Here is a 12,310-nt window from a genome sequence, read left to right as displayed (position 1 = left end):
CGTACATCCACTTTTATTTTGCTCCATGAAGAAAGGACTATCAAAGGGGGACGGTTTGATACAGGACGGCCATAATCCCTTAAGCGTACCATCACACCCTCAGGAGCCCTACCCAGTTGGCATGCCAACTTTGATGGTCCCAGACAGAAGACCATCAGGGTCACAAAGGACTTGCATATGGGAATGGATTCAACACGGACTGAAACAAAGGACAATGATCAGAAACTGCCAACTCCCCTCTGTCATCTGGAAAGGACTCATGGGGAGGGGGAAAGGAGGAACCAGCCAGGTGACAAGATACTCAGGTTACCTCCACAACTCCTCCCTCAACCCCTCCTTTTTGTGATGTAGTTGTGATGTAATCTTAGGGGTGTAGTTTGGGGGATTAGCAACTAATAAAAGTTGGGGACTTTTTTGTTCTGGGCTTCCATTTTGCTGCGTCCTGGGACAGGACTTGTGAGTCCTGTCGCAACAGTTTCCAATAAAGGCCAAGCCTACAGGCTGCTGTTTTGCTCCAAATTGTCCTGGTTGGTGTCTTTGTTTTTTGCCCAAGGGAGCCCTCGGATTCCTCCGTTAACAATTGGAACCCCTTGGTTCGGATCCCAACCTCTGGAGCCACGGAAAACAAGCTTGTTCCCTCTTCTATGGGACAGCCCTTCAGGTACAGTCATATCTCGGGTTACAGACGCTTCAGGTTGTGTTTTTTCGGGTTATGGACCGCCGAAATCCAGAAGTACCGGAACAGGTTACTTCCGAGTTTTGGCGGCCTCGCGTGTGCAGAAGCTCTAAATCGCGCTTTGCGCATATGAAGAAGCGCCGAATCGCAACCCGCACGTGCGCAGACATGCTGCTGTGGGTTGCAAACGTGCATCCCGCACGGATCACGTTCGCAAGCGTCCACTGTATTTGAAGAGGGCTGTCACCTCTCTGTAATCTCTTTCCCGGGCCAAACAGCCCCAACTCCTGCAACCATTCACAGAAGCGTAGAACCAGAGATTTGGAAGTGACCTCTTGGGTCATTTAATCCAACCCCCTGCAACACAGGAATCTCAGCTAAAGCATCTGTGCCAGGTGGTCATTCCTCATGAGGCTTAAGTTTCCAGTCCCTTGATCATCTTGGTCGCCCTCCTCTGCACACCTTCCAGTTGCCAACATCCTCCTTAAATTGTGGTACCCAGAACTGGACACAGTATTCCAAGTGTGGTCTGAGCAAGGCCAAATAGAGAGGGACTATGACTTCCCTCGATCTGGACACTAGACTTCTGTGGGTGCAGCCTGGAATAGCATTCGCTTGTTTTGTTGCTGAATCACGCGGGTGACTCACGCCAAGAGCTTCCTAATCGCTCCGCCTTGCTTCCTGGGCTCTGGGAAGGTGGCACAAAATAGAGGCTGGGCCCTCCCGCTTCCTGCCCCCCCCCAGCTCTCCATTTATTCATTTCCCTGCCACCTCCGTGCAATTCTGCAAGCGCTCTAAGTACAGTGGTGCCTCGCAAGACGAAAATAATCCGTTCCGCGATTCTCTTCGTCTAGCGGTTTTTTCGTCTTGCGAAGCAACCCTATTAGCGGCTTAGCGCTATTAGCGGTTTAGCGGCTATTAAAGGCTTAGCGAATTAGCGGCTAAAAGGCTATTAGCGGCTTAGTGGCTTAGAAAAAGGGGGGGAGCAAAAAAAATCGCAAGACTCGCAAGACGTTTTCGTCTTGCAAAGCAAGCCCATAGGGAAATTTGTCTTGCGAAGCGCATTGAAAAACGGAAAACCCTTTCGTCTAGCGGGTTTTTCGTCTTGCGAGGCATTCGTCTTGTGGGGCACCACTGTACATTCATACCGTGGGATGTATATGGTTCAGGTTGAGTGTTTTCGGGTTGTGCTCCACGGCGACCCAGAAGTAACGGAACACGTTACTTCTGGGTTTCGCTGCTCGCGCAGACGCTCAAAATGTCGTCATGCGCATGCGCAGCGAAATGCGACCTGCGCACGCGCAGTCGCGTGTTACGTTTGCTTCAGGATGCGAACGGGACTCCCGTTCACATGCAGAGGTACCACTGTGCAGTCATACCTCGAGTTGAATGTGCTTCAGGTTGAGCGCTTTCAGGTTGCACTCTGCGGCAACCTGGAAGTAACAGAGCACGTTACTTCCGGGTTTCGTCGCTTGCGCATGCGCTCGAAATGCCACCATGCGCATGCGCGGAAGCGGCAAAACGCGACCCGCGCCATCGCATCTTACGTTCCATTCAGGATGTGAACGGGGCTCTGGAACGGATCCCGTTCGCAACCCAAGGTACCACTGCACTGTATTTTTCGCTCCATAAGACGCACATTTTCCTCCTAAAAAGTAAAGGGAAATGTCTGTGCGTCTTATGGAGCAAATGTGTGGTCAATCGCTGGTTCCCTTTCCAGCCCTGCCCCCTTGCCCTGCCCTCCATTGTTGAATGTTCTGCAGACAGAGGCCGTTTGTTTCCCCAGCGACATGTGACTGGCTGATTAGACTACAGTGGTACCTCGTGTTAAGTACTTAATTTGTTCTGGAGGTCCGTTCTTAACCTGAAGACCACTTTAGCTAATGGGGCCTCCTGCTGCCGCCGGAGCACAATTTCTGTTCTCATCCTGAAGCAAAGTTCTTAACCTGAAGCACTATTGCTGGGTTAGAGGAGTCTGTAACCTGAAGCGTATGTAACCTGAAGCGTATGTAACCTGAGGTACCACTGTATCTGTCTGGAAAATGTAGAAACAGCTCCCTTTCCTTTCCTAAAGAAGCTGAAGAACTGCGTGCTGAACCCCATAGAAACAGGATTTTCCCCCTTTGCAAAGTAAGCTCAACAACTTTGGGCTGATCCTCAAAAAAGGGGGCTTTTCCCCTTTGCAAAGGAAGCTGCACAACTGTGAGCTGATATCCCCAAAACCAGGGCTTTCCCCCTTTCCTCCACTAAAAACTAGGTGCGTCTTATAGTCAGGTGCGTCTTATGGAGCGAAAAATACAGCAAGTTAGGCAGTGAGTTGTGTGTCTGCTGGACTCTGCGTGCTGCCAGTCCCCCTCTTCCTCCCAAACTCACCAAATCCCTCTCCTGCTCGGCGGAGCCGCCGTCCATGATGATCAGCTTCTTCAGGTCGTCCTCAATGGTGGACTTGTAGGTCTTGCGTGGGGAGCGGAGGTCGCGCAGGGAGGCCCTTAGCCGCGGCTGCCCAAAGACGTTCTTGGTGTTCAGGTCCACTTGCCTGGGGGGAGAGAGAAAAGGGGGTGATGGAGAGAAAAGGCTGCAGCATTCGGGGCTTTTTCACTTTGGGGAGAGGCAGCTTTGCAGGAGGCAAGTTTTTCTCCTAGCAGTAGAACTCAGGGAACGTTGGGAGACTTAGCACAGGTGAAAGGAAGTCCTCCTTCAAGCGGAGTTAATCTGTGGAACTCCCTCCTACAGGAGGCAGCGATGGGTCACCAACTTGGGTGGCTTTAAGAGAGGAAGGGGCAAAGGGCTTCCAGTTTCCGGCGGTGGGAAATGGCTGACTCCCATACGATCGGATCCCAGCCGTGCCGGTAATTCAGGGCTGATATGGGGGTAATTAGCCCTGGCAGACTCCCCATGGTGGGGGAGGACTGTCTTGTAGATTGTCCGAGATTGTCAGCTTGCATCAAGGTGCAAGCGGCAGGACACTGGGTCTCAGAGCACGACACGGCTGGCACTCTCTGAAATCACTCTCATAGCCGGAAATATCTGTTTGATAAAATAATTGGATTTGGACAACAAACAGACATAGTCTGGACCGAAGAAGAAAAAACCTGCAGAACTGTACAGTCCCAGGTGTTTAAGCTCGGACTTCAAAGAGATTCTCACGATGGCGTTTGGATTACGGAGGTGTTTGGTACGTCCTTTTTCTATTCTTAATATCTACAATTGGTTTTCTATGCCAAACCTCATCAAGAAATTTAATTTCTTAAAAAAAAGAGTACAGATGGACTTCTATTTATAATTAAGTATTCAACTGTGCAGCTTTACTTAGACTTGAAAGATTTGATAAATATAAAAGAAGAAACAAGATGGCACTTGTTAATACGACGCAGTACAGTGGTGCCTCGCAAGACGAAAAGAATCCGTTCCGTGATTCTCTTCGTCTAGCGGTTTTTTCGTCTTGCGAAGCAAGCCCATTGACGGATTAGAGGATTAGCGCTATTAGCGGCTTTTAGCGGCTTATCAGCTTATTGGATCAGCTGATAAGCGGCTTAGCGGCTTAGAAAAAGGGGGGGGGGAACCCTGCAGGAACTCGCAAGACATTTTCGTCTTGCGAAGCAAGCCCATAGGAGATTTGTTTTGGGAAGCACCTCCAAAACGGAAAACTCTTTCGTCTAGCGAGTTTTCCGTCTTGCGAGGCATTCGACTTGCGGGGCACCACTGTACAGAAAAATGAGAATTCCTCCCTTTTTTGAGGGAAGCAGGAAGTATTTGCTGGCTGACTTTGTAATGACTTGAGATAACAGTTTGGGACAACATACAGTGCAGCTGTTTGCAGAAGTTTTTCATTATGAGCAAGAGATAAGGCTGAATGGATGTCTAGCAGCCCCCCTACTAGGGCCTGGAGGGGGGGATTGTGTGGTCTCCATGAAGGCTGATCGATCGCCAAATGACTTATATCTGTGGATTATAGTTCCTTTACATTGCAATATTGCAAACAGTCTGCCCAATAATCTATAGTAACAACTCAACAACGTGGAAGGTACTGAGTCATTAAATCTCAAAAGAAAGGTTTGGACAATTGGAGTGATTTAACAACTTGGGAATTGCTGCGTCATTAAACATTAAATGATAAACTTGGACAACAGCCTGGATTGGAAGATTGGAATGAAGTCAGAAAAAGCTGCGCTGGTAAATAGACAGTTGAAAAAATATATATTTACAAATAAAGCTGTATTTGATGGCTGAAAGGATATATGACTTTTGACATGACTGAGAATCGCATAGCCAGGGATGGAGAACTTTAAAGTGATCTTTACATTTCCCTGTTTCCCAGCCAAGTTAATCACACCCTTTTCTCTTCATCTGAGTTTGTTATTTCTGGAATGGCTACCTGTCTGGCACTCAGGTATCAGGATGCCAGGGATTATCACTCAGGCAGAGGGGTTGCTGAGTAACTGAGCTCACAGGTCTATATGAATTTCTGAAGTTTTCCAGTGAGCCAGTACATAGATGCATTTATCAGTGAATTCTTACATTTGGTATTGTGCAGCAGAAGCCCTTGGAATAGGCAGGAAGAAACTGTGATGAAGTGTTTTGTGGGGACAAATCACAAGTGATTGTGCTGGTTTTGGTAGTGGGCTGCATGTGCATGATATCTGCTGGAGGGGCAAACCCCCCCAACCTATACATAAATTCCTGCAACAGTAGTACAGCTTGTTCCCTAAGTTTTATGGCAGTCGCACAGACTTCATTGGCCTTCCAGAAGCAAAACCTCAGGAGCCACCACACCCCGGATGCAGGCCAAGCCTCAGAGCAGCAGGACCGCCTTCACCCGTCCAACGGGAGCTGATCCATTCAAGGGCTGCTGTGGCTGATCTGTCTGTCTGCCCCCTAGCCCCCAACCCCAGGCAGGAGGGCTGGTGAGGTGTCTGCACATGCTCAGAGACCCTCTCCTCCTTGCCTCTGCCTTGCATGCTCCAGGGGGCGAGTCCTAAACAGACCTCAAAAATCAACGGCTTCGGATGCGCCTCCCTCTTTCCCACCCCCCCTACCCAGCAGAAGGAGAAGGCCAGGCCCCCTACTCACTTCTTGGGGTCTGCAAAGGCCGTGGGCCTGGCGGGGGTCTCCTCGCCCCTCTTCCACCCGGCCGGGAGGTGCTTGTTCCTGCCGCTCTGCTTGGAGAAGAAGGATTTGGGCACGGAGGCCGAGAGCTGGAAGGAGCTGGACTGCGGCATGTGGGGGCCCCGTGTGGCGTCAGCCGGGGGCGCCTTGTATGCCTGGGCGGGGTACGTGGCCCTGCTGCTGCTGAAAAACAGAGAGGAGGCTCAGTTCGCTATGGGGAGGGTGCTGGGGGCACAGGCAGAGATTGCCAGATGCGATAGGAATTTTGAGGTCTTTGCATATATGGAAATGTTCATAACTGCACGTACATAGATTAGCACAGGAAGACCGACCTGAAGCCATTTTGATTCCTAAACTGAGCAAATGTTTTCTCTGCATGGTCAAAGTGGAAAAGCCTCCCCATTGTCTTTTCCTTCACAAATCCTGTCTTAAGGGTATGTCTGTGTTTGAATAGGGTGTGAGCCTGTGACCTGGCCCAGGAACTAAGTACAGTGGTGCCCCGCAAGACGAATGCCTCGCAAGACGGAAAACTCGCTAGACGAAAGAGTTTTCCATTTTGGAGGTGCTTCGCAAAACGAATTTCCTATGGGCTTGCTTCGCAAGACAACAATGTCTTGCGAGTTCCTGCTGGTCCCCCCCCCTTTTTCTAATCCGCTAAGCCGCTTATCAGCTGATCTGATCAGCAGATAAGCCGCTAAAAGCTGCTAATAGCGCTAATCCGCTAATCCGTCAATGGGCTTGCTTCGCAAGACGAAAAAACCGCTAGACGAAGAGAATCACAGAACGGATTCTTTTCATCTTGCGAGGCACCACTGTATTTATCACTCCAAAAGACTGGCCAGGCTCCACAGGCAATCCAATCAAGTAGCCTGCCAGACAGGAGATAAACAAGGACAGGAGAAAAACAACATTTAAATTTCTGTTTAGACCGCCTTTTTTGTGATGTAGATATGATGTATCTGAGGGGTGGTCTTAGGTTACACCCCTTCTGTGATGTATGTGATGTTTCTGGGGGTGGTCTTGATCTAGAGGGTGGCAATTTCAATAGTCTTTATAAGGCCTTGCAGGCCATTGTTCTGGGTCCTCTTCCTCTCCTGCGTGTGAGGGGAGCACCCTGTTGCAACAGATCAATAAAGATCAGGCTTACTAGCTGCTTTGCTTCTCAATAGTCTCTGCTTGGCCTCTGTTATTCTCTCCTACCAATAGAGAACCCATGTAAGGACTCTATATGGGTTCTTGGATACCCCATAACGGAAAAGAGCAATTTTTGTTTACAGCACAGACATGCAGCTCCCCTGCAAGGGGGCAGGAGTTCTTTGGGGAGAGGCCACCTGACCAAAGGGGTCATGTTCGTTCAGCTGCTACCTGGGACCTGTGAAAAAAAGACAGCCAGGGAACCAAGAAATTACACAAAGCAAAACAAAAGAATTGCCGTGAAAATCCCTGAAACGAGAGGTAATGGACTATAGCAGGGGTCTGCAACCTTTAAGACAAAAAGAGCCACTTGGACCTGTTTCCGAAGAAAAAAAAACTGGGAGCCACAATCGGGCGGGAAGGTGACGTCGGGACGGTGCGTGACTAACGCACGCACCGCCCCCATGCGACGTCACAGCCAGTACAGCGCCCGCCACAGTGGGGAGTGTCGGGGCGCACAATGCGCCTCCTCCCCTCGCTAGTATCCACCCCGGAGCCGCGGCAAAGGTGTAAAAGAGCCACATGCGGCTCCGGAGCCGCGGGTTGCTGTCCCCTGGACTATAGAATAACAAAAAATGGAAAAATTAAGGAAAAATTAACCAAAGACTTAACGAGATGCCGGCTACAAAACTCGTTTCACTGAACTAATCAGTTTCCTCAGAAGGAAATAAAGAATTTTAAACCTTAAATGATTTTAAGTGACATCAAACAAACTCAAGAGCAGGGCTGAGACGCTTCCTTGAGTTTACAAAGAAGGTATAAAAACCTCAACGACAAGTTTTAAAACATAGCCCTATTTAAGAGAACATTGTAAACCTTAAATGGTTTTCAATGATTCCCAGCAAACTCAAGAGCAGGGCTAAAACGCTTCCCTGAGTTTACAAAAAGAAAAACTTACAAAGGAATACGAGATAAGCTGTTTTAAGTTTTAAACAAACTCAAAAACAGGGCAGAAACTCAAAAACAGGGCTAAGCACTCCTGACTGCTGATGTTAAAGACTGCTACCTGGGACCTGGCGTGCTTGTGGGGAATGGCCACCAGGGGGCAGGAGGGGCTGCTGTTTTAGGGTGCCCATTTGGGGGTGATTTGGGGGAGGAGGTTGGGTGGCGTAGGGTTAAAAACATGTTTTTCCACGGTGCATGTTTTAAGCATCACCATTATTATATTTGTTCATATCCCACTTTTCTCCCCATACGGGGACTTTAAGGAGGCTTACGGCTAAAGTAAGAACAGCCACAAACAGAAGGGGGAAAGCAATAGTTGAAAACAATTACAGTGGTGCCTCACAAGACGAAAAGAATCCGTTCTGTGATTCTCTTTGTCTTCCGGTTTTTTCGTCTTGCGAAGCAAGCCCATTGACGGATTAGCGGATTAACGCTATTAGCGGCTTATCTGCTGATCGGATCAGCTGATAAGCGGCTTAGAAAAGGGGGGGAGAAGGAAAAAAACCCCGCAGGAACTCGCAAGACATTTTCGTCTTGCAAAGCAAGCCCATAGGAGATTGGTTTTGCAAAGCACCTCCAAAACGAAAAACTCTTTCGTCTAGCGAGTTTTCCGTCTTGCGAGGAATTCGTCTTGCGGGGCACCACTGTAAACGTTAACAGAATAGCTGTATCTATATAAAAACATGCAGAATCATGACAATGAAAACACCACCACCCTGATTAATGCCCTCCCCTCAGATGTCAAGGGAATAAACAACTATTTGACTTTTGGAAGACACCTGCAAGGCAGTCCTGTAACTTCCTAATGATTGGTGCTTTCTTGCGTTTTTAATATTTTGTTGGGAGCCGCCCAGAGCGGCTGGGGCAACCCAGTCGGATCAGAGATATAAATAATAATAATAATTAGTTAAAGGAAAGGAGGGAAGTCCAGGAGATTCTTTGGAATCTTGTTTCTGTGTTGTATGTTGGATATTTGACTGTAAAAGTTTGATCTGAAAAACCAAATAAATAAATACAGTGGTACCTCGGGTTAAGAACTTAATTTGTTCTGGAGGTCCATTCTTAACCTGAAACTGTTCTTAACCTGAGGTACCACTTTAGCTAATGGGGCCTCCCACTGCTGCTGAGCGATTTCTGTTCTCTGAGGTACTATTTCTGGGTTAGCGGAGTCTGTAACCTGAAGCGTTTGTAACCTGAAGCATCTGTAACCCGGGGTACCACTGCAATAATAATAATAATGATAATAATGATAATAATATGATTATCAGGATAGTATAAATAATAGTAATATTATGATTATGATTATCATCATCATCATCACAGCACCATCCTTTCTGTTATTCGAGAGGGACAGGGAGGAGCAAGAAGGCCTTGCAGAGCCCTGGGTTCCCTTCCAACTACAATTCTATAGTTCTAGCAGGGGCACCTGGGAGAGAGGGGGCCAGCCCCAGAGAGTCCCCGCTCACCTTGGCTGCTTGAAGTGGTGGTTCCCGCTGTCGCCCCGGGTAGCCCCTCCTGAGCCCACCCCAAAGGCCTTGGGGCCGTGGTAGCCCCAGCTCTGCCCGCCAGAGCCGACGGCCGGGGACACCTCCCTGCGCTTGCCGCTGCTTGCAGCCTCGTGCAGGGCGCCGCCGAAGGGTGGTGGGGCCTTGTTGGCGGGCTTGTCCCTGCGCGAGGAGGACTTGGCGCTGGTGGCGTCGATGCCGCTGTCGCTGGAGCCCCCCTTGGCCAGGGGGTCCGGGTCGGCCTCGGCCGGGTCAGGGGTGTCGAACCAGCGCTCATCGCTGTGGCTGCTGGAGGCGTTGCTGGAGAGCGTGTTGCTGCTGGAATGGCTGCTGGAGTACTGCCCCTCGCCCTGGAAGCGGGGAGAGCAAGGGCGTCAGGCCTGCGGAGGGGGAGGCCTCTGCGGGGAGGGGGTCCCCCCGCCAGCGCCCACCCCAGCTCACCTTGGAGTGCCGGTTGGGAGAGTCCTTGCCCGCCAGCTCTTGCCTGCTCGGCCGCTTGCTGCCAGACGGTGCCGACGCCCTGGGCTGTGCTGGCACGTGCCAAAGAGGCTCTGCCAAGGGAAGCCGGGAGTCACACCTTCAGAAAGAGCCCCTTGTACACACACACACACACAAAAACAACAACAACAACACACACACACCAGCCTGCCACATGCTCCAGCGACTTCCAAGAACGGATTTCTGGCTGCTAGATCAGGGCCAGGGGAAGCCTAAGGGGAAGTCCGCAAGCAGCATTCGAACACACAACCCTCTGCCCTCCTGCGGCTTCCAGAAGCACAGCTGGGTCCCGTGAGAGGGGCACCCTTCAGCCTGGTCCAAGGCGTGAGAGAAGGGGCTGAGGCTCGCTGGCAGAGGGCAGGCACGACAGGCCTGCGCCTCCCTCTTGAAGCCTCCTTTCCTTGCCCAGAGGCCAGGGCAAGCGCTGCCACGTTGGTCTCATAGGATGGGCTGCTCCTAGGCCAGCACAGAGCTAGGAATGATTGTTTCTAATAATAACAATAATAATAATATTTTTTTATTTATACCCCGCCCTTCCCTGTTCAGAAAACGGGGCTCAGGGTGGCTAACAACAAATTTAAAACACTTAAGTGATGCAACAAAAAACAGCATAAAATGCAGTATAAAATGTGAATAACAATAAATTCAAAAATCAATTTAGGGGGGAAATCCATCCAATCAACATTAGATGATTTAGCTAGCTGGTTAAATTAGTCCTATTTGGGCCAGTGAGGAGACCAGGGGAGAATTAGCTGTGGGATCCCAGAGCGGGTGATCTTCATAAAAAGGGGAGGGGGAGGGAAGGAAGGGGAATAAAAGATCAGGCTATGTTCAAATTGAAAGCTAGGTGGAATAGCTCTCTCTTAGAGGCCCGGAGGAAGGAAGTTAAATCCTGCAGGGCCCTGGTCTCCTGTGGCAGAGCATTCCACCAGGTCGGAGCCATCACTGAGAAGGCCCTGTCCCTGGTGGAGGATATTTATCACATTTAGATCCCACTTTTCCCTCCAAGGAGATCAATGTGCCGTACATGGTTCACCTCCCCTCCCCTTTATCCCCACAACAACCCTGTGAGGTTGGTTGCATCCCCAAATCACCCACATGGGAGCATAGTCTCAACCTGCAGGTGACCAGGGGGTGGGGCAGGCAAGTGAACACCCCCTTCCTCCCAGCATCCTTAGACAAACCACCAGAAGCCTGCCCCAAATACCTCCCGCCCGCCTGCTCCATGGCTGCGTCCTCAGAAGCCCCAGGTCTCTCTAGCTGCACCAAAGGCAGCTATGAGACACCTGTCAGGGTTTCTTGAGTTGCAATTCCTGCACTGCAGGGGTTGGGCTAGATGACTTCTGGGGAGCCCAACTCCCCAATTTTACGATTCTATAAAGGGCTGAGCCCAGGCCCAGACAGAGGGGGGGGGCCATATAGACCACTTGGCCCGGGCCTCCGATTCCAAAAGGGGCTCGGTCAGCATTTTCATCTATATTTTCCATTTTGTCTTTATATGCAGATACGATTCAAGCCTTGAAATAAAATTATTTGTCAGCATAGCTTTTGTGAAAATTATTTATATACTGACTTATTTATAAGACTTCAGTTATCCCCAGGGTAAAAAAAAAGGGGGAGCAGTATACCTGAAGGCGCGTCTCCACCCCCATTGTTCTGCCCAGACGCTGAGGTCCAGCGCCAAGGGCCTTCTGGTGGTTCCCTCATTGCGAGAAGTGAGGTTACAGGGAACCAGGCAGAGGGCCTTCTCGGTAGTGGCACCCGCCCTGTGGAACGCCCTCCCATTAGATGTCAAAGAGATAAACAACTACCTGACATTCAGAAGACATCTGAAGGCAGCCCTGTTTAGGGAAGCTTTTAATGTGTGACATCTTAGTGTATTTTTGGTCTTTGTGGAAGCCGCCCAGAGTGGCTGGGGAAACCCAGCCAGATGGGCGGGGTACAAATAATAAATTAATTATTATTATTATTATTATTATTATTATTATTATTATTATTATTATTATTATTATTTACCTGGCCCGGGCCTCTGCCTAGCTCTGCAAGGCCCTGGCTGAACCCAACTCACTCCCACAACCCGCCCCCCCCCCAGAAGCCCCGCTCCCCCTTACCAGGCTTGGGCCTCTCCATGGTGCTTTCCTGGCTGGCCACCCCACCGGAGGAGGAGCAGGAGTCCCCGTTGGAGGCCGCCTCGTGGGCATAGAGGGGGTCGAAGGGCATCAGGGGCCGCTGCGCTTGTGGGGCTGCATACCTGTGTGTGGAACTGGGAGAGAGAGAAAGGAGAGAAGGAATGAGGCAGGCGGCAGCTCAAGAAGGCAAACTGATGCTGGGGGGGGGGGCGAATAACACCACCCAAGCCTGCCTCCCGTTCATTAGCAGGTTTTAA

The 12,310-nt window shown here is 50.2% G+C and overlaps 2 protein-coding genes and 1 long non-coding RNA gene across 4 annotated transcripts in view; 1 reads left to right on the top strand and 2 right to left on the bottom strand.

Moving 5' to 3' along the window:
- Positions 1-12,310, top strand: part of WDR87 (WD repeat domain 87) — a 175,658-nt gene that overhangs the window by 43,347 nt on the left and 120,001 nt on the right. The window lies entirely within an intron of this gene.
- Positions 1-12,310, bottom strand: part of SIPA1L3 (signal induced proliferation associated 1 like 3) — a 108,341-nt gene that overhangs the window by 13,942 nt on the left and 82,089 nt on the right. For both annotated transcript variants that reach the window (XM_083516103.1, XM_083516104.1), the window contains exons 12-16: positions 12,036-12,187; positions 9,868-9,977; positions 9,388-9,776; positions 5,747-5,965; positions 3,050-3,212 (exon numbers count right to left, since the gene is read on the bottom strand). In XM_083516103.1, the coding sequence (XP_083372229.1) occupies positions 3,050-3,212; positions 5,747-5,965; positions 9,388-9,776; positions 9,868-9,977; positions 12,036-12,187 (1,033 nt within the window). The remainder of the gene's footprint in view (positions 1-3,049; positions 3,213-5,746; positions 5,966-9,387; positions 9,777-9,867; positions 9,978-12,035; positions 12,188-12,310) is intronic.
- Positions 7,929-9,035, bottom strand: LOC310712959. Its single transcript, XR_014529042.1, has 2 exons — positions 8,580-9,035; positions 7,929-8,259 (listed from the first exon to the last, which is right to left on the bottom strand). It is a non-coding gene; the product is annotated as an uncharacterized lncRNA (long non-coding RNA).

The sequence above is a fragment of the Podarcis liolepis genome (genome assembly GCF_965112155.1).
Source record: "Podarcis liolepis genome assembly, chromosome: 7".
NCBI lineage: Eukaryota > Metazoa > Chordata > Lepidosauria > Squamata > Lacertidae > Podarcis > Podarcis liolepis.
The sequence above is the reverse complement of the archived record's forward strand: the minus strand, read 5'-3'. Positions and strand labels throughout refer to the sequence as shown.